This window comes from Nilaparvata lugens, chromosome 5, assembly GCF_014356525.2.
Source record: "Nilaparvata lugens isolate BPH chromosome 5, ASM1435652v1, whole genome shotgun sequence".
NCBI classification, from domain to species: Eukaryota; Metazoa; Arthropoda; class Insecta; order Hemiptera; family Delphacidae; genus Nilaparvata; species Nilaparvata lugens.
The window spans coordinates 5,503,828-5,522,544 of NC_052508.1; the positions used below are offsets into that span (position 1 = coordinate 5,503,828).

General features: G+C 30.8%; 1 protein-coding gene across 3 annotated transcripts in view; it reads left to right on the forward strand.

Moving 5' to 3' along the window:
- The first annotated feature begins 410 nt into the window (after positions 1–410).
- LOC111052769 (putative inorganic phosphate cotransporter) overlaps positions 411–18,717 on the forward strand; it is a 37,153-nt gene continuing 18,846 nt past the window's right edge. Inside the window, exons 1-5 of one of the 3 annotated variants that reach the window (XM_039429801.1) lie at positions 411–745; positions 8,639–8,844; positions 10,747–10,851; positions 12,626–12,784; positions 17,054–17,141. In XM_039429801.1, coding sequence (XP_039285735.1) covers positions 727–745; positions 8,639–8,844; positions 10,747–10,851; positions 12,626–12,784; positions 17,054–17,141 — 577 coding nt within the window. In that variant the 5' untranslated portion in view covers positions 411–726. The remainder of the gene's footprint in view (positions 746–8,638; positions 8,845–10,746; positions 10,852–12,625; positions 12,785–17,053; positions 17,142–18,717) is intronic. The other 2 variants (XM_039429802.1, XM_039429800.1) reach the window with 2 other exon arrangements.

Sequence of the window (18,717 nt, forward strand, 5' to 3'; positions counted from 1 at the left end):
TTATTGAAATTTCGATACACGTGACGAGAAATAATAATATCAATGGAATGGAGTGATGTGTTGAAGGAGAAGGTGGAGTATGAGAAAGAGAATGAGGAGGTAGTGATGGGTGAGAAGGTTGTGGTGGAGGAGCAGGAGGAAGAGGTGATGATGGTGGAGAAGAAGGAGGATAAGGAGTGAAGAGGAGGAGGAGTAGTAGGAGAAGGATGAGGAGGAGGTGGTGGTGAAGGAGGAGGAGTGGTAAGGTATACCAAACCGGTGTCTTGAGGATGAGTGAGTTTCTCTGTAGTAAAATTCACTCAAAATTGTCAGTGCTCCTCATTATCTAGCATTTATGCTACACGTTCAACCAATACTGGCATCTTAAAGTAAATCTCACTACAACAGTCTTTTACTTCTAATTTGGATCTTCTCTTCAGACTTCTTCAGGTTGCGTCGAGACTGACAAGACTCAGTTTTCAAGTTCAACTGCTGCAACACGCCTGTTGTTGTGCTGAGTTCTAGTAACTTCTAGTATAGTTTCAAGTAACTCCTTATCAGCTGCTAGTATAGTTACTTCTAGTAAGTGTGGACTTCCAGTAATCAGTAGGGAGCAGGTGTTGAAACCAGTGTTAAATCAAGAAATTTCTAGTAGCAGCCAGTATTTTCTAGTATAATTTCTGCGGGAGTGTTGAGTGTATTATTTACTTTTTTCAGATTGGGTACCGAAATTTGGAAAATTCTAGAATGGCGGGGTGTTTGAAAGGTAGGTGACATTTCTGTAATGATGATAAAATTCAATATCCGTAGATTATCATCCATCAACAGAATTGTATCTTTTGTACTGCTGTTATTAGATTAAAAATTAATGTATTTCTTATCTTTAGAACTCGTGACTGGAGCTCAAGGTTTCTTTTTCCAGTCACGCCAAGAACTATTGTATTTTCATGATTATTTTTATTTGTAAAAATATTTCTTGTATTTGGTAATAGGCCTATAATAATAGTTACCTACATTTTCTGTTGAATACCTAGATTCAGGTCTATTTTGGTACTAGATTAATATTCATATTAACTTATACTATTTATTTATTATTTTACAAAGGCGACTTTCTAGAAGTATTTTAAGCCTAGGTGATGATGATGGGATGAATGATATACTAGTATATAATTAATTATACTAGATTCTGGTACTCTAGATTTAGAATAAAAGTAAACTATGAAACCATAACCATAAATTAAAGTGAAAAATTAGAAAATAAGTAGTATATTAAACCATATAGGTAAACTATTGTCTTTTTTCTTTAGTGCTACTTTTAATATAAATAAAAATATAAATCTCATTACCCTTTTCAAATTATTTTGTCACAACATGTTTTGGACATTAATTGCATTTTTGTGAATGGCAGTTATCACAAAAATTTTCATTTCTATCTACAGGTAAATTATTTTATTACCATCTAAAATTAGCCTATAATATCATATTCAATACGACTGACTTGAAAATTGGGCGAAAATCAAGAATGTCACTCAATGTTATGTCAATTCTGTGTTTTACATGTACAAAATTAAATGCAGTTCGAATCTGGTTATTCATACCAAAATTATATTGATATTCTCCAATTTTTAAGTGTATTATCAGTATTAATGATTGATAAACTCAATCAATCAATCAATAAACTCTAAATTCTATGTGATGGTTCAAACTATAAATGAAATATTGCTTATCTGAATTTGATAAGATAAGGTTTGATAATAAAATATGGGTGGAATTGATCATATTGGATTTTTCAATAGGTAATGAATTTTGAAAAGATTCTTAAAATATTATAAGCTGAATATTATTATTTAACTCTCAACCCCAATAAGGATAGACATATCAAAACAGGTATAAATAGAATTTAGCTTAACGGTTTCCTAAGCTATACCAGCCTAATTGGGTAGTCACATTATATGTATTTATAATAATACGGTACTCTATGAAATATGCCTCTACAAATTCAGGAATCCAATAATATGGTAGGCTATTCTGTTTTATACTATAGTGAAATTCACGTGCAATTGTCTGAATGAAAAGAATATTGATGTTATTATTTTTATAGGGAATTCTGATATTTTAAAATAAATATCACTATTTTACAGTAAAACCCAGAACTCCCAGATTGATAGTTATAAACTATAGTATTGAGATATTTTAGTTCATGAATTTCATCAATGAGCAGTATCATAGAAAGAAATTATTTATTTCATATTTACATCTATGTAGACCACGTTGTTATAATTCTCAGATAATATTATTGGAATCTTTTACAATAATATGAACAAAAGTTATTGTTAATCACACATCCACTCATGATACATGATTGAACTCTACACAAAGGCTAGACAAACCCACATTAATACAAAACTCGATTAAGTTGGTAGCCTATCTGAATTATAATTGTTGATGTTATCTTCAATATAATAGAGGAAAAAATTGACTTATACACGTACGGGAAAGGAATTTCATGAATGACACATCATCATGTCTGAACTACTGGACTGATCAACTTGAAATTTTTGCATAATATAGATTCTTCATTTACTGAGGATGATTTTAAATTCTTCAAAATTTCAGTAGGTCAAGTTTTTAATTAGACCCTCGCGAAGCACGGTTACCTGCTAGTAATCCTATTTGTATTAAGTGAGCAATTTCTGTATTTATATATCTGGTTATTTTTATGTCTGGTTATTTTTATATCTGGTTATTTATGTTTAACGGATTTAAAAACGGCTCTAACGATTTTCACGAAATTTGGAACATAGTAGGTTTATGATATATAAAGATTCGATTGCACTAGGTCTCATCCTTGAGAAAACTCGCTAAACGACATTAAAAGGATAATTCATCTTTGGCTGAAACAGCTGAGGATAGTAAAAAAGTGAGTATTTGAAAAATCAAAATTTCGCATCCCCGAAATTCATAAGATGACGTATAGCCAGCTGTGAAATATAAACATGATCATTTTAGAGAATATTGTGTTCTGTTTATCAATAAATGAAAATAACGAGCGAAGCTCGGTGCCCCGATATTAAATATTATCAAACGAAACGGATAAATCAAAATGATGGAGAATACATAAAAGCTTTACGGTACCGGTTTCTTATTTTTGTATTATTATCTTATTTGTTGGAACTTAGAGGCTAATACAAGGCCATGAACTTTGAACTGGAGATTTAAAAAAATCTATTAGAATAAACTTGGAGAAGACATTTCAAATAAATTCATTCAAATAAGCCTTCATTCAACTTTCAGGATACATTCCTTAGTGATCGATTCAGAAAATAGACATATAAATTAATCAAAATTATTGAGAATTTATAAAAGCTTTACCGGTTTCTTATTTTTGTAATATTATCTTTGTTGGAACTTTGAACTGAAGATTTAAAAAATCTATTAGAATAAACTCGGAAAAGACATTTCAAATAAATCTATTCAAATAATCCTTCATTCAACTTGCAGAATACATTCCTTAGTGATCGGTGCAGAAAATAAACATACAAAAAAAATGAATGAAAACAAACAGAACCGCAATAACCCGTCAGGCGAGTTGTTCATATCGTTTATAAAAGTTATGCAATTATTTTCAATATAGGTATAGGCTACAAGGATACATAAAGTAGGCTACTATAGTAAGGTCCACGTTATAATGGCAGTGGAGAAAGATGGGAGAACAACGTTGCCGAACCTCTGTCTTGTCAATGCCTTCTATAGATGGTAGCTGAATCAGGTTTATTCATGTTATATTAACTGTTCATTCTCGTTTAAAATAATCAACTATATTTTATAAGGCAATAAATTATTTTTTTCAATAATGTCATAATGAATTTACATAATTAAGATGAAATATTTTGTTGATTAATTATTAATTCTACATTGTTAAAAGACGATCTGGCAACAGAGCAAAGCGAGGAAGAGATAGCGCTATCTCCTTTGTTGAATGATAGACAAGGATAGCAATACCATTGCTAATCAAACACTGCCATTATAACGTGGACCTCACTATAGTAATGTTTATAGTGTATATTCAGGACTTTGGTTATATTCAGGCTAACGAATTCAATTCTCTGGAGTTTGTGAATATTTTCCATTGAGTTTCCTCAATAATAATGTGTAAGGTAATAATTATTAATTCATAATTTTTGTAATAAATAAATTCAATACAGGTGGGTTTCTAGTGAGATATACTTTAAAGTGTCAGCATCGCGGTTGGCTGCTATTGACAACAAATAGCCCACTGATAGTTTTAAAAGAATCCCATCATAGTACCGGTATGTTTATAGGTTTCATTTAAAAATTTAGCAAAAGAGCTTTCTACTCGTTTCTTGCGTTTGTGGAAATTTTTCATAAAGTCCTCTTTCTAACATAATCAATCTTCAAGGCTTGACTATTTTCTCATCCGAATAATCTAGATTCTAGATTAAGGCTGTGGAAAAGCTAAAAATGAACTTTCTACTGGTGATATTTTTCAAAGTTTTTTGATTTGTATATCATCAAGCTATCAAAATGAAAAAGTTTTGTCAGGAAAACATTTTTTCCTATCATTACCGTACTTTTTGAGATATGAGCGCCTATAATTTAAATTTTTGGGACAGAACATTTCAAATTCGGTACGGTAAGAGATAAATCCATGAGATTTGGAGGATAAATTCTTTATGTTATTGTTGATTGAATAAAACAAAAATTTCTGAAAATATTAACTGTTGAGAAAGTTAATTTACTGAAAATGACCAAAAATAACTCTTAGCTGAGTTATTTTTTGTAAATTGAATACTTTCTCAAAAATTGATATTTTGGTTTTATTCAATCAACAATACCATGAAGAATTTATCTCATGGATTTAACTTTCACCGAATTTGAAATGTTCTGTCCCAAAAAATTAACTTTAGGCGCTCATATCTCAAAAAGTAATGTTTTCCTGAGAAAACTTTCTTATTTTGATAGCTTGATGATGATACAAATTGAAAAACTTTGAAAAATATCACCAGTAGAAAGCTTACAGTATTTTCAGCCTTTGCACAGCCTTAAATAACAGTTGAAGAAATTGGGTTAGTACCATTTTTCACTCTCAACCACTATATTAGGTATTATTAAAATGAGTATTAGAGATGCATATTGAAAAGTCAATAACAAATACTGTAACTCAATATTGATTATTATCTACGGTAGTAATCAGAAATTTATATTTCTGATTAAGCTGTTCCTTTATACCATTAAGCTGTGTTTACACCAAAGTTATCAACAAAATGTTTATTTTTCTGTCCTTATAGATTCTATTAGATTAAACGGAGCTTGACAAACACAGTCATATGTTCATGATATGTTGTGTATGATAAGTTCCGTACAATCTTATAGAATCTATAAAGACAGAAAAATAAACATCTAGTTAATAACTTTGGTGTAAACGCAGCTTGAAAGTTGGAGAATTCATTTCCAAATCGATTTCTTCAATACAGAAGCGTTTGGACAGTGAAGTTGCGATTTAAGAAGAATTATCATTCTGTTGAAATTTAACAAGGAAAATAATTTTCACAAAATGATAATTCTTCTTAAATCGCAACTTCACTGTCCAAACTTTAGACTAGCATGCTAACATTATTGCAACGTGTTTTCCTCAAGCCGTTAATTACCATGCGGTACATTTATTAAATCATTCTGTGCAAGAGGATAAGTGTTAACACATTTTTTCAGTTGGAAGAAATATGCTAATTAGTTTTCGGAAATTCCTCAATTCTCTGCCATGGGTTTATCCGTTTACAGATTTGACAAGTGTCCAAAACAATCGTTATTATCGCATTTGAAGAAAAAATTTTCATCCAAAATTAGGATACGGTACGGTACTTAATTTAATCATTTTAAAGAACGTCACGTTTGAGATATAAATTTATTTGAGGAAAAATCTTCAAAAATTGAATGTAGCCTACCTACCGGTATATTATTTCAATTACTTTTCATATTTATTACAACGAGAAATTTACATTTTCAAAACGGTTTTTACTAATCTTTAATTGTTGCAAGTCGAACTGATTATTATTTTTATTTAGACGGTTTTTGCTAATCTTGAAGTTAAATTATTGATTCTTATTCCCATGACAAAATCATCTCTGTGAATATCTCAAATAATGCAAAAAAATATATAATGCTTCAAGATGCTTTTGCACTTGATTATTCTTCATCCATATATATACTGTACATGATATAATATAATATAATATAATATATTAATAATATAGAACATGAAGTATAATATAATAATAATATAAAACATGAAGAGTATTTCATGTTATATATTATTATATTATATCATGTATAGGTCTATATGGATGAAGAATAATCAAGTGCAAAAGCATCTTGAAGCATTATATTATTTTTTGCATTTGAGATATTTACAGGGATGATATTGTGAACAATATAATAACATGAAATACTTCATGTTTTTATACTGAACATTCATTAAATGTTTATTCAAAACATTTTAAAACTTTAAAACATTTAGTACTTCACGTTTTTATATTGTTTTTTTATAAAGTAGCCCATATACAGAGTGTTCTGAAAATAGGTGCCCATAAGTCAGGGCGTGATTCCTCACATCAAAGGAAGAAAAAAGTTCTAATTAACATAGGTTCGAAATGCTTAGTTACCAAGTTATACAGAGTGAAAGATTTCGTCTGAATTTCAGTTCCCCTGCCGAAACGAAGCTCCACGGGTATTTGTTGGCTGTTAATTAAGTTGTACAATTTAGCATACTCTATGTAAAATAAACTGAGAAATTGAATAAAACCGTTTCCAGACCTTTAGCTACAGTAATTTCCAAGATATGTGACGAGATACGCGAAACCTGGTCCCGAAAAACAAGTTCCTTTAAGGTTTGAAGCAGATTTCTATGTTAAATGTACAATAAACACAGAATATTTTTCCACAGAACTTGGAGGAAATTTAATTTTGAAGTGAAAGATGTAGAATAAGTCAAATAGATAAACGCAACCTTGAAAAAATAATCCTTAATTAGAGAGCTAGTAATAAAATAGAGAGCTTAACAGATTTCGTCTATTTTTCATGCGTTTTGTATGTAATTAAGGACTTATGGGCACCTTTTTTCAGAACATTCTGTATACAAGTGAAGTGATTTTACAATATAAATGATATATAAAGTTGATTGAAATATTGATGTAGGCCCTCCCAGGCTCCCAGAAGAGCAATCTTCTTGAGCTCTGGAAGGAAGTTCGATTATTTTTATAAATACGGTACTATTTTGAAATATTTGATTTTACAAGAAAATCTTCAATTTATGCATTCTTTCCTGTAGTTTACTCAAAACATTCAGAATTAATTCTCAGTCATTGATAAACGAATTTCATGACACTTCTATCCACATTTATATCTTATGCTCCATATAGCATGTGATTATATTTTCAATTGCATAAATGATTCTTTCATAATGCTTATTTCAATCTCACCTTTTATTGAAAGAATAAGACGTTTATTCTGTTTATGTCAATACCACTATATTTTGGTTTTGTACATAAATAATAGGCCTACCAATGCCACTATTATTTGTTCAAAATCAAAATATAGATGTATTGACAACATTACATTACATTTTTTCCATTTGGCCTCATTTCACCTCTTCTTAGATTAGTATTCAAAAATCTCGTGTTGATTATTTTATTTTATTCTCTCATTCTTATTTTGTATCAAATATAGATGTGACACAGAATAACGGGAACTTCTAAAAACGCCATGAAACATTAGTGGGAGGGGCAAAAATGATTTTCTTCAAACTAATGTAAAGTTCAAGACTTGCCATTTGAGAATTATTAATAACATCTATCACTTTTTGACAATTACTTATTCAAGATGGCTTCCTCCTGCACGTATACACTCTTGAAATCTGTGTTGAGATTCCTGAACGATTGCTGCAACATTTCAGCTGGGATATTGTTAATTCCATTTCGAATTGTCTGTTATATGATTCAAATTTCAAGTTGTGAAAACGTTTTATTTGAGATAGCTCCAAAAACAGAAAATAGCAGGTGGACAGATCATGGGACCAGGAAACGCAGATGTTGCAGCGATCAATGAGGAATCGTCAACACAGATTTCAAGAGTGTATTCCTTCAGGAGGAAGTCATCTTAAAGAAGTAATTGTCAAAAAGTGATAGATGTTATTAATAATTCTCAAATGGCAAGTTTTGAACTTAACATTAGTTTGAATAAAATCATTTTTGCCCTTCCCATTAAAGTTTTATGGCGTTTTTAAAAGTTTCCGTTATTCTGTGTCACCCTGTATATGTGACTAAGCTAGTTGATGTCAATAAGGCTCTTCATGGATTTATTCTGTGAGCTTTTCATGTAAATAAAACATCAACGTCTTGTTCAAAATCAAAATATAGCGGTATTGCCAACATCAACGTCTTATCCTTTCAATTATGGAGAAATACCACAACATCTCATACCATACAATCAAATTATTAACAAATTAGTTAATAAATGATAAAAAACAGCTTCACTTGTAAAATTGAATACCGTCAATATTATTATTAAAACTTGTTAAAAAGTATTACCTATATCAATTAATTAATATACCATACAATCAAATCACTTTCCTCTTATGTTTCAGATCGCATAGACAAACGGTACCTGATCGCAATATTATGCTTTTTCGGACTAGCAAATGCCTACGTAATGAGGTTTTGCCTGAGCATAGCGCTGACAAAAATGGTGATAGCACATAATCCAGGCAACTACACAAAATTCTCTGACAATGAATTCGACTATTGTCCAAACACCAATGACAACAAAACGGCTTCTATCTCTGAAGGTACGGTAAGTACCATTAAATATCCCATATACTAATCATTATTTTTTTTAAAATAGTTTTTGATTTATCCAAATAATTATTGAACGAAAATCCCAAGTTAAATTCTGCAAACCACCCCGAAGACTTTTGCTATTGACAACAGGGTTAACAGCTATAGTGAGGTCCACGTTATAATGGCAGTGTTTGATTAGCAATGGTATTGCCATCCATGTCTATCATTCAACGAAGCGGATAGCGCTATCCCTTTCTCGCTTTGCTCTGTTGCCAGATCGTCTTTTAACAATGTAGGATGAATAATTTATTAACAAAATATTTCATCTTAATTATGAAAATTCATTATGGAATTATTGAAAAATATAATTTCTTGCTTAATAAAATATAATTGATTATTTTAAACGAGCAATGCGAGAAAGATATAGCGCTATCTGCTTTGTTGAATAATAGATAAGGATAGCCATACCATTCGGAATCAAACACTGCTATTATAACGTGGACCACACTATAGTTGAGAATGATATTGTATGTATCAATGTATAAAATATTATATATTATGTAATAAATATTATCTTTATAGTATAAAATAAATAACCTTATCTTTAGGACAACATTGACATTTTATCAAAATTTTTGGAGAGAAATAGTACAGGCTCAGCCTAGTTTTTCCTCCAATGTCATAATTGTATTATGATTATGGTATTTTATACAATAAATGAAAATGAATAAATAAATAAATAATATGCATCATATTTGAATAAGCCATTATGATAAATCAGATAGCAGAAGCAAATCATTCCAAGTAATTGAACAATTTATAGGAAAATATTTCAGTCTGGATTATTTAAAATATCTTAGTTTTGACTCTTTTCTGTATAGGGCTACTTGTAATATAAATAGAAAGAAAAATAAAAATCTCAGTACCCTTTTTGAATTACTGTTTTACTGAATTAGTATTTATTACTGTTTTTACTTTCCTTGCCCTATTACCATAGGTAAGGAAAGTATTGCTTTCCGAAAAAAATTAAGGTACCCCAATTTCTAAATTTCTATACGTTTCAAGGTCCCCTGAGTCCGAAAAAGTTGTTTTTGGGTATTGGTCTGTATGTGTGTGTGTGTGAGTGTGTATGAGCGTTTGTGCGTCTGTGTACACGATATCTCATCTCCCAGTTAACGGAATGACTTGAAATTTACACTATGAGGATCCGACACGAACAATTTCGATCAAATACAATTCAAGATGGCGGCTGAAATGGCGAAAATGTTGTTAAAAACAGGGTTTTTCGCGATTTTCTCGAAACGGTTCCAACGAATTTGATCAAATTCATACCTGAAATAGTCATTGATAAGCTCTATCAACTGCAACAAGTCCTATATCTGTAAAAATCTCAGGAGCTTTGCCCCATCTATGCAAAGTTTGATTTTAGATTCTCAATTATCAGCCTTCATATACAATTTAAACAAAAAATTTCAAGTGGAAAAGATTGTGCATGAAAATCTCTGCAATTAATGTCCAGTAACATTTCCACCTGAAATTGAAAATAAGCTTGAAATCCGAGAAAATGTGATTATTAAATTGCAAACTGTTGGCAACTGTTGGTTCTATTAAATCATTCACTACGAAGAGATAGCAGACCCGTGTGTTTCCAGCGTTATTGACCTTAACCAGCTGTCTCATATCTTTGAATAGTAGACTTGAGATGCGTCAGGTGATCAATTTTCATAACGGCAAGGAAAGTTGTGTGAGTGCGCCACACCAGATTTTTATTTTTGATCACTTGAAAATGTCATCAATATTGAAACATGTTTTTATAAAATAATTCAAAAAGGTTACTGAGATTTTTATTTTTCTTTCTATTTAGTTTTGACTCTTTATTGTATGTATATATACATTTTTTTCAATTTCTCCCCAGGTAAACGAGAACATATCGACTGGCGGTGGGGGCGAATTCGATTGGAGTGAAGCGGCACAAAAAGCAATAGAATCAGCTTTTTTCTGGGGTTATCTACTGTCACAGGTATCTTTCTCATCCATCCGATTCTGAATAAATATAGCAGCTGTGATCTCCTATATAGTCAGGTCCACGTTGTAATGACAGTGTTTGATTAGCAATACCATTGCTATCCTTGTATATCATTCAACAAAGCGGATAGCGCATGAAAATTCTTTATTAAATCATTGAAAAATATAATTTCTTGCTCAATTAATTATAATTGATTATTTTAAACGAGAATGAACAGTTAATATTTCATCAATAAACCTGTCTGCCGTCTATAGAAAGCATTGACAAGACAGAAGATCGGCAACGTTGTTCTCATATCTTTCTCCACTGCTATTATAACGTGGACCTCACTTTAGTCATCTTTGATATATATTTATTGCCTGTCTGTGATTTTGTAACTATTTTATGTTTTCAATCTTGTTCAATTTTGACTGTTGTTATACTCTTGGCTATTTCAAGAGCCTCCTACAATGAAATGATTTGATTATTGATAAAATATGAGAAAGGAACACCTACCTAATTTTAAGTAGCTACCTAATTTTAATTCCAGTGTGTTCTCTAACTGATTTTGAGGTGGGTTTTTCGAGGCAACAAGCCGTATTGGCTGTGAACTTTTTGTCATTCAATCAATCAATAAAACTTGATTTATTTTAACAAATAAAATGAATAAATCAATCAATCAAGTTTTATTGGACAAAATATTTACATTGGAGGTCTCACTAAACCCGAAGGTCTCTCAGTAGGTGCCTATATAAGTATACATAATAAATCATAGAATCGTACATTACAAAAAATAAAGTTTACAAATTTGATAAGAGGAAGAGAAAAAGTATTTTTTCTCTTTTGCAGCTTTAAGGCTGTGGAAAGGCTGAAAATATACTTTCTACTGGTGATATTTTTCAAAGTTCCTCGATTTGTATAATCGTATAATTCATCAAGCTATCAAAATGAAAAAGTTTTCTCAGAAAAACATTTTTTTTCTGATCATTGCTTGATAAATCAAAGAATCGTACATTACAAAACATAAAGTTAACAAATTTGATAAGAGGAAGAGAAAAAATATTTTTTATCTCTTTTGCAGCTTTAAAAGGCTGTGCAAAGGCTAAAAATAAACTTTCTACTGGTGATATTTATCAAAGTTTTTCGATTTGTATATCATCAAGCTATCAAAATAAAAAAGTTGTCTCAGAAAAACATCTTTTTTCCTATCATTGCTTTTTGAGATATGAGCGCCCTAAAGTTCAAAATTTTGGGACAGAACATTTCAAATTCGGTAAGAAATAAACATTTGATTCAGAGGATGAATTGTTCATGGTATTGTTGATTTAATAAAACAAAAATGTTTTGAAAATATTAATTTTTGATAAAGTTATTCAACTTACTAAAAATGACCAAAAATAACTCAAAAAAGTTACTTTTGGTCATGTCTGGTAAATTGAATAACTTTATCAAAAATTAATATTTTCAAAACATTTTTGTTTTAACTAATCAACAATACCATGAAGAATTCATCCTCGGAATCTCATTGATTTATTTCTTACCGAATTTGAAATGTTCTGTCCCAAAAATTTGAACTTTAGGCGCTCATATCTTAACAAGTAATGATAGGAAAAAAATGTTTTTCTGAGAAAACTTTTTTATTTTGATAGCTTGATGATATACAAATCTAGAAACCATGGAAAATGTCACCAGTAGAAAGTTTATTTTTAGTCTTTGCACAGCCTTAATATAATAAATATTTAAATGAAAGTGGTAGCCCTACATGACGAATTGCATGTTTATTTTGCAGGTGCCAGGTGGATTACTAGCCGAGCGCATTGGGGGCAAGCACACCCTTTCGGTGGGCATTCTGATATCGACGGTGGGCACACTTTTGACCCCCCTGGCGGCGCGTGAGGGCGACGTATTGGGTCTTATCGAAGTGCGCATCATAATGGGCATTGGGCAGGTCTGTATAACTCGTAAAATTACTTATTTATTCTCCCTGTGATGTTACCCATGTAGAGCAGGTAGGTATCCATTAATTTGTGTGTGTATATTACAGTGAGGTTCACGATATTATGGCAGTGGAGAAAGATAGGTGACAGAGTTGCCGGTTCTCTGCTTCGCCACTGCCTTAGAAGATAGCTGACACAAGTGTATCTGATGTAATATTAACTGTTCATTCTTGTTTAAATAATCAATTATATTGTATTAGTCAAGAAAATTATTCTTCAATGATTTAATAATCAATTTTCTCTAGAGAATAGCTGACAAAGGATTGTTACTGAAGTAATAATTATAATTAAGTTAAATTGAAGACAAACCATGTTTACTCCAGAACTGATTTATTGAATAAAAATCCATAATAAACATTTGAATGAATTGAAAGGAAAACAGATTTGAAGAACAAATAAAAGCAGCAGCTATAGTGAGATCCACGTTATAATAATTATATACCATATCATATTACAATATATTATAATTATAAGAAGAAGAAGAAGGAGAGGAAGATTAAGAAGAAGAAGAAGAAGAAGAAGAAGAAGAAGAAGAAGAAGAAGAAGAAGAAGAAGAAGAAGAAGAAGAAGAACAATCAAATTTTCTGATACTCATTTTTTTCTACAACTGTTTCATAATGATTGTCTACGGTAAGTTACCAAATATTATATATTCTAAATATAAATAAAAATAAAAATCTCAGTACCCTTTTTGAACTATTTCATCACAACATGTTTCAACATTGATGCCATTTTCGTCACTTGAAAATGGCATCAATGTTGAAACATGTTGTGATGAAATAATTCAAAAAGGGTACTGAGATTTTTATTTTTATTTATATTTATATTACAAGTAGCCCTATACAGAAAAGAGACAATATATTCTATTGTAGAGTCAAGATTGCTGATGTGGAACTTTTCCATAATTGAAGAGACTTGAAATGTCAAAAATAATTATTTTTTAGTAAGAGTAAAATAATAATTTCTATTAAAATAAAGTAGATATTTTGACAACATTTCAAGTCTCTTCAATTATTATATTCTATTATTCAATCCATCTTTCTTCTCTCCCAGTTCAAATTCGAACACAAACTTCTCCCGCTGAAGAGAGAAAGAAAACACTCTTTAAAAGCACTCTTCCTTTATATTCCTGTCGTTACATAACCACCGATGCTTTGTTGTTGGTAGCTATTTTAAAGTCTCTATTGTCAACAGGCGATAAGCGCCTCATTGTCCAATAGATTCTCAAGAGCAATCATCTTTGTCAAGGACGTCCACCAATACTCAAGCTAATATTAGAATAGAAATAGAATAGGCTACATTTTATTGATCAACAAATATATAACATATACATGGATCTCGTCACGTCGGTCAGGTACAAAGGAAAGTGATAGACATTTACATAGATGAAGTAACTTAGATAGTCTACGGTACAATATAAAACAATGTCAGATAACATAAAACAGCATAAGATAACATGGAAAAACTTTGCCATATCAAGACTACTTTACAATTAATTCATTATGTGGTAACAAATTCGCTGCTGAGGTATTCCTCTAATGTATAGAACACCCTAGTTTCTAGTAGCTCCTTCACTTTTTTCCTGAACATATCTTATCATGTTACATATTGTATCAAAATATTATATCGCTGTATACATTCCAATCTATTGTTTGTTAATGATTTTTAAAAATTTATACTTTATTTCGTCCATTGAATCTTCAAGCAGGGAAGTTTAAAAATTCGAAATATTCAAATTGTTAAAAAAATATAACACTTCACAGAGTCACAGAGTGACTTCACCTTTTATCAATACCTTGTAGCCTATACAATTGAATAGATGTAGATTATATATTATTTATACAAGCATGTAACCCGTGCTACGCAAGGGTCTTATAAAAGACTTGAAAAATTATCTTCTTAAAAACCTTATCATAACACTTCAACACTGAGTGACCCCAGATTTATCAACTTGTAGCCTATACAATTGAAGAGATGTAGATTATATTATACAAGCACGTAGCCCGTGCTAAGCAAGGGTCTAATTAAAAACTTGACCAACTGAAAACTTGACCTACAGAAATCTTGGAGAATCTAGAATAGACCTAAAACCATCGTGGGTAAATTAAGAATCCATGTCCAAAATTCAAGTTAATCAGTTGAGTAGTTGAGACGTGATGATGCGTCATTCGTGAATTTCCTATCCCATACGAGTATAAGCCAGTTCTTTCCTTTATTATATTATAGATTTTTAATATAAGATATAATCAGATTTCTTCGACTATCACTCTCTAGGGTTTTTAGTGTCTATTAATCTATTATTACTATAGTGAGGTCCACGTTATAATGGCGGTGTTTGATTAACAATGGTATTGCTATCCTTGTCTATCATTCAACAAAGCGGATAGCGCTATCTCTTTCTCGCTTTGCTCTGTTGCCAGATCGTCTTTTAACAATGTAGAAGTAATAATAAGGTAACAAAATATTCCATCTTAATTATGAAATTATTGAGAAGTATAATTTCTTGCCTTTAAATAAAATATAATATATTATTTTAAACGAGAATGAATAGTTAATATTACATCAATAAACCTGTATCAGCTACCGTATATAGAAGGCATTGACAAGACAGAGGATCGGCAACGTTTTTCTCCTATCTTTCTCCAATGGCATTATAACATGGACCTCACTATAGCACATCTTATTGGTAGCCGGTAAGAAAATAATAAGAAGCAACTAGAGCTTTCTTACAATCATACTCAAGACTTGGTCTATTTTTAGGCCTATGCTTAGTAGAGCTGCTTTCATACATTGTCAAGGCCAACCGGCTTATTGTTTGCTAGTAGACCTAAATGACATGTATGTACGCTTCTATAGAGCCGAAATTGATGCTTTATTTTCAAAGTCTTTCAAGGTAATAATTATTTCAAGTCGTTTCACTTAACATGCTTCATTCATCGACTATAGGCGTACTGATTGCATGCCTCTGAAAAAACTGCTAGTTCGGCAGCATTATATACGACATGATTTTTTTGAGAAAAATTTAGCCAACCTAGTGACGAGGTCCACGTTATAATGGCAGTGGAGAAAGATACGAGAACAACTTTGCCGATCCTCTGTCTTGTCAATCAATGCCTTCTATTGAGAGTAACTGATGCCGGTTTATTAATATAATATTAACTGTTCATTCTCATTCAAAATAATCAATTATATTTCATTAAGCAATAAATTATATTTTCCAATAATTTTATAATCAATTTACATAATTTAGATGAAGTATTTTGTTAATTAATTATTAATTCTACATTGTTAAAGGACGATCTGGCAACAGAGCAAAGCGAGAAAGAGATAGCGCTATCCGCTTTGTTGAATGATAGACAAGGATAGCAATACAATTGCTAATCAAACACGTGGACCACACTATATTTCTGTTTTATTCGCAGTGTAATCCCACCATTGTACATCCTTAAAAGTAATGATGACTCGAAAATCTTCAAAAAACATTTGAGCCAATAATTAAAATCAAAATCAAAATCAAATCACTTTTATTGTCAGAAACACTTTCACATGTTAAAACAATCGTCAAACATTTACACCAATCAATATGTCTAAAGTCATAAAGCACTTTTAATTATAGGTAAGTATTGAAGGCGTGCTACTTAACAAATATTGTATTAAAATTCCTCAACTGAATAGAGGAATTTTTGTAGAAGAATAGCTTTGATAGATCTTTTAAATTCTTCGATTTCTAGATGCCTAGTCTCTAGATGAAGTTTATTGAACAGTTTTATAGAAGTAAATTGCCAGTTTCTCTGAGTGCCAGTATAACGGTGTGAATCTACTCTCACGTCCTCCCTGTGTCTAGTAGAATAATTATGTATATCACTATTTATAACATATTTGCCCTCATTCTTCCTCATGTAAATCAAACACACATACACATATAGTGATGGAAGAGTCAACACACCTAATCCTTGAAAGAGAGGTTCACAACTAAGTTAGAATATTTTATTATGTACAAGAGTTCCTTTCAACCCAAGACTGATTTGAAATTAATAATTGATTCTATCGGAACAGTTGCCTTTTTGACGTGGAAAGATTGAAACAGTATTAGTTTTTTGAATTACTAATAAAATTTCTTGTAAAATATTTCACTAGATTTAAAATACTCCAGCCAACTCTCACTTAATAATCAATCTTTTCTTCATTATATTGTTTTTCTAATTTTCAATATATTGCAGGGCCTGGTTTACCCTTCTTTGAACGTCATCCTAGCTAACTGGGCTCCAACAGAGGAGAGAGGGCGTTTGGGAGCTATTGTGTTCTCAGGTAAATTATATAGAATAGAATAGAGTAGAATGACTTGTTAATTTTTGTTGACGTGACGAAGTTTGGACAACAATGTCCACTCTACCACTTAACCACGTCGTTAGCAAACAATACAATACAAAATATGCAGAGATAACAAAAAATTGAAGCAAGAAATGACAATAAAATGTAATAAATATGAGAGATGAATATTGAATAATGAAAGTCTTAGAAAAATAAGTGTTTTTCAATAATGAACTCAATCACTTCACTGCTTAAAGAAAAAGCAAAAAATAAATTGAAACAAAATAATTTACAGTATATGTAGTATTATTCACATTTTTTAATAAATATTTGAGAAGAAAGGCATTGAAGTGACACATTTATTACTTGATTCAGTGCTGGTAAGTAATGAATAATTTCTACATTTTGTTGTGGAATACAATAAAAAGGATACTTCATAGTAAGTAGTTTTTACCATATCATTTCATAATTTCTTTATTCATAAATTTGTACAGTATATACAATGAATAGTGTCAAAAATATATATCCTTGATTAGATACAATTTAAAATAAAATACATAACAAATAAAACATCTACAGAATACAACAATACAAACTTACAATACAATTCAACTCATAGGAGCTGATTTCATTTTATTCAGATATTCTTCGATATTATAAAGAGCTCTTTCAGTTAAATATCTCTTTAGTTCCAATTTGAATTTATTGGGATTCAGCTCTTGTTTGATTCGCGTCGGTAGCTTGTTATAGAACTTGGCTCCTATGTATTCTTCGTGTAGAACTCAAGTCTCTGGCTTTGCAAATGTAAAAGTTTATCTCTGTTTCTAGTGCTGTACCTATGATTATTATGTCCAAACGTCAAAATATTTCCAAGATTTTCTTTCACACAAATAATTGTCTCAAAGACGAAAGGACTGTAAACTGTCATTACCTATATTTGAGTGAGCGAAATGTTCTTTAACTGATGCTATGGGGTCTACTAGTTGTAAAATTATTCTTACAGCTTGTTTTTGTGCTTTGAGAATTGAATCCATGTTCTGATTTAAATTTGATCCATAAAGACTTATACCAAAAGATATTATAGAGTGTATGTAGGCAAAATAAATCATTTTCCGCGTTTCCATTTTACAAAAGGGAGACATTTTTCTAAGAGCATATAATCCACTCGAAACCCGTGGCAAAACCCTTTTGACATGTTCTGTCCAATTCAAGTTTTGATCTACTGTTAATCCCAAGAACTTGGTAGAAGTGGACTGAGAAATAACTTTGTTGTCCAAATTTATTGAAGGAAAAAATGTTTTTACCTGCTGTGTTGTGAATGTCAACTTGTGAATGTCGAGGTTCTTAATATATAGGCCTAGATTCAACTGTAAATTCAAGTTTCATAACCACACTCAATGAAACCTCCATTTCATCTCTGACTCATCATATCTTCTCTCCATTGTATTATATTCATATCATGTTTAGAAACATTTGTACTATCACAGAGAAAATATTGCATATTAAGAAGATATCCCATGATATAGGTACCTATTTTATATGTTCTAAATTTCAGTGTTAACTCAAGCCAATT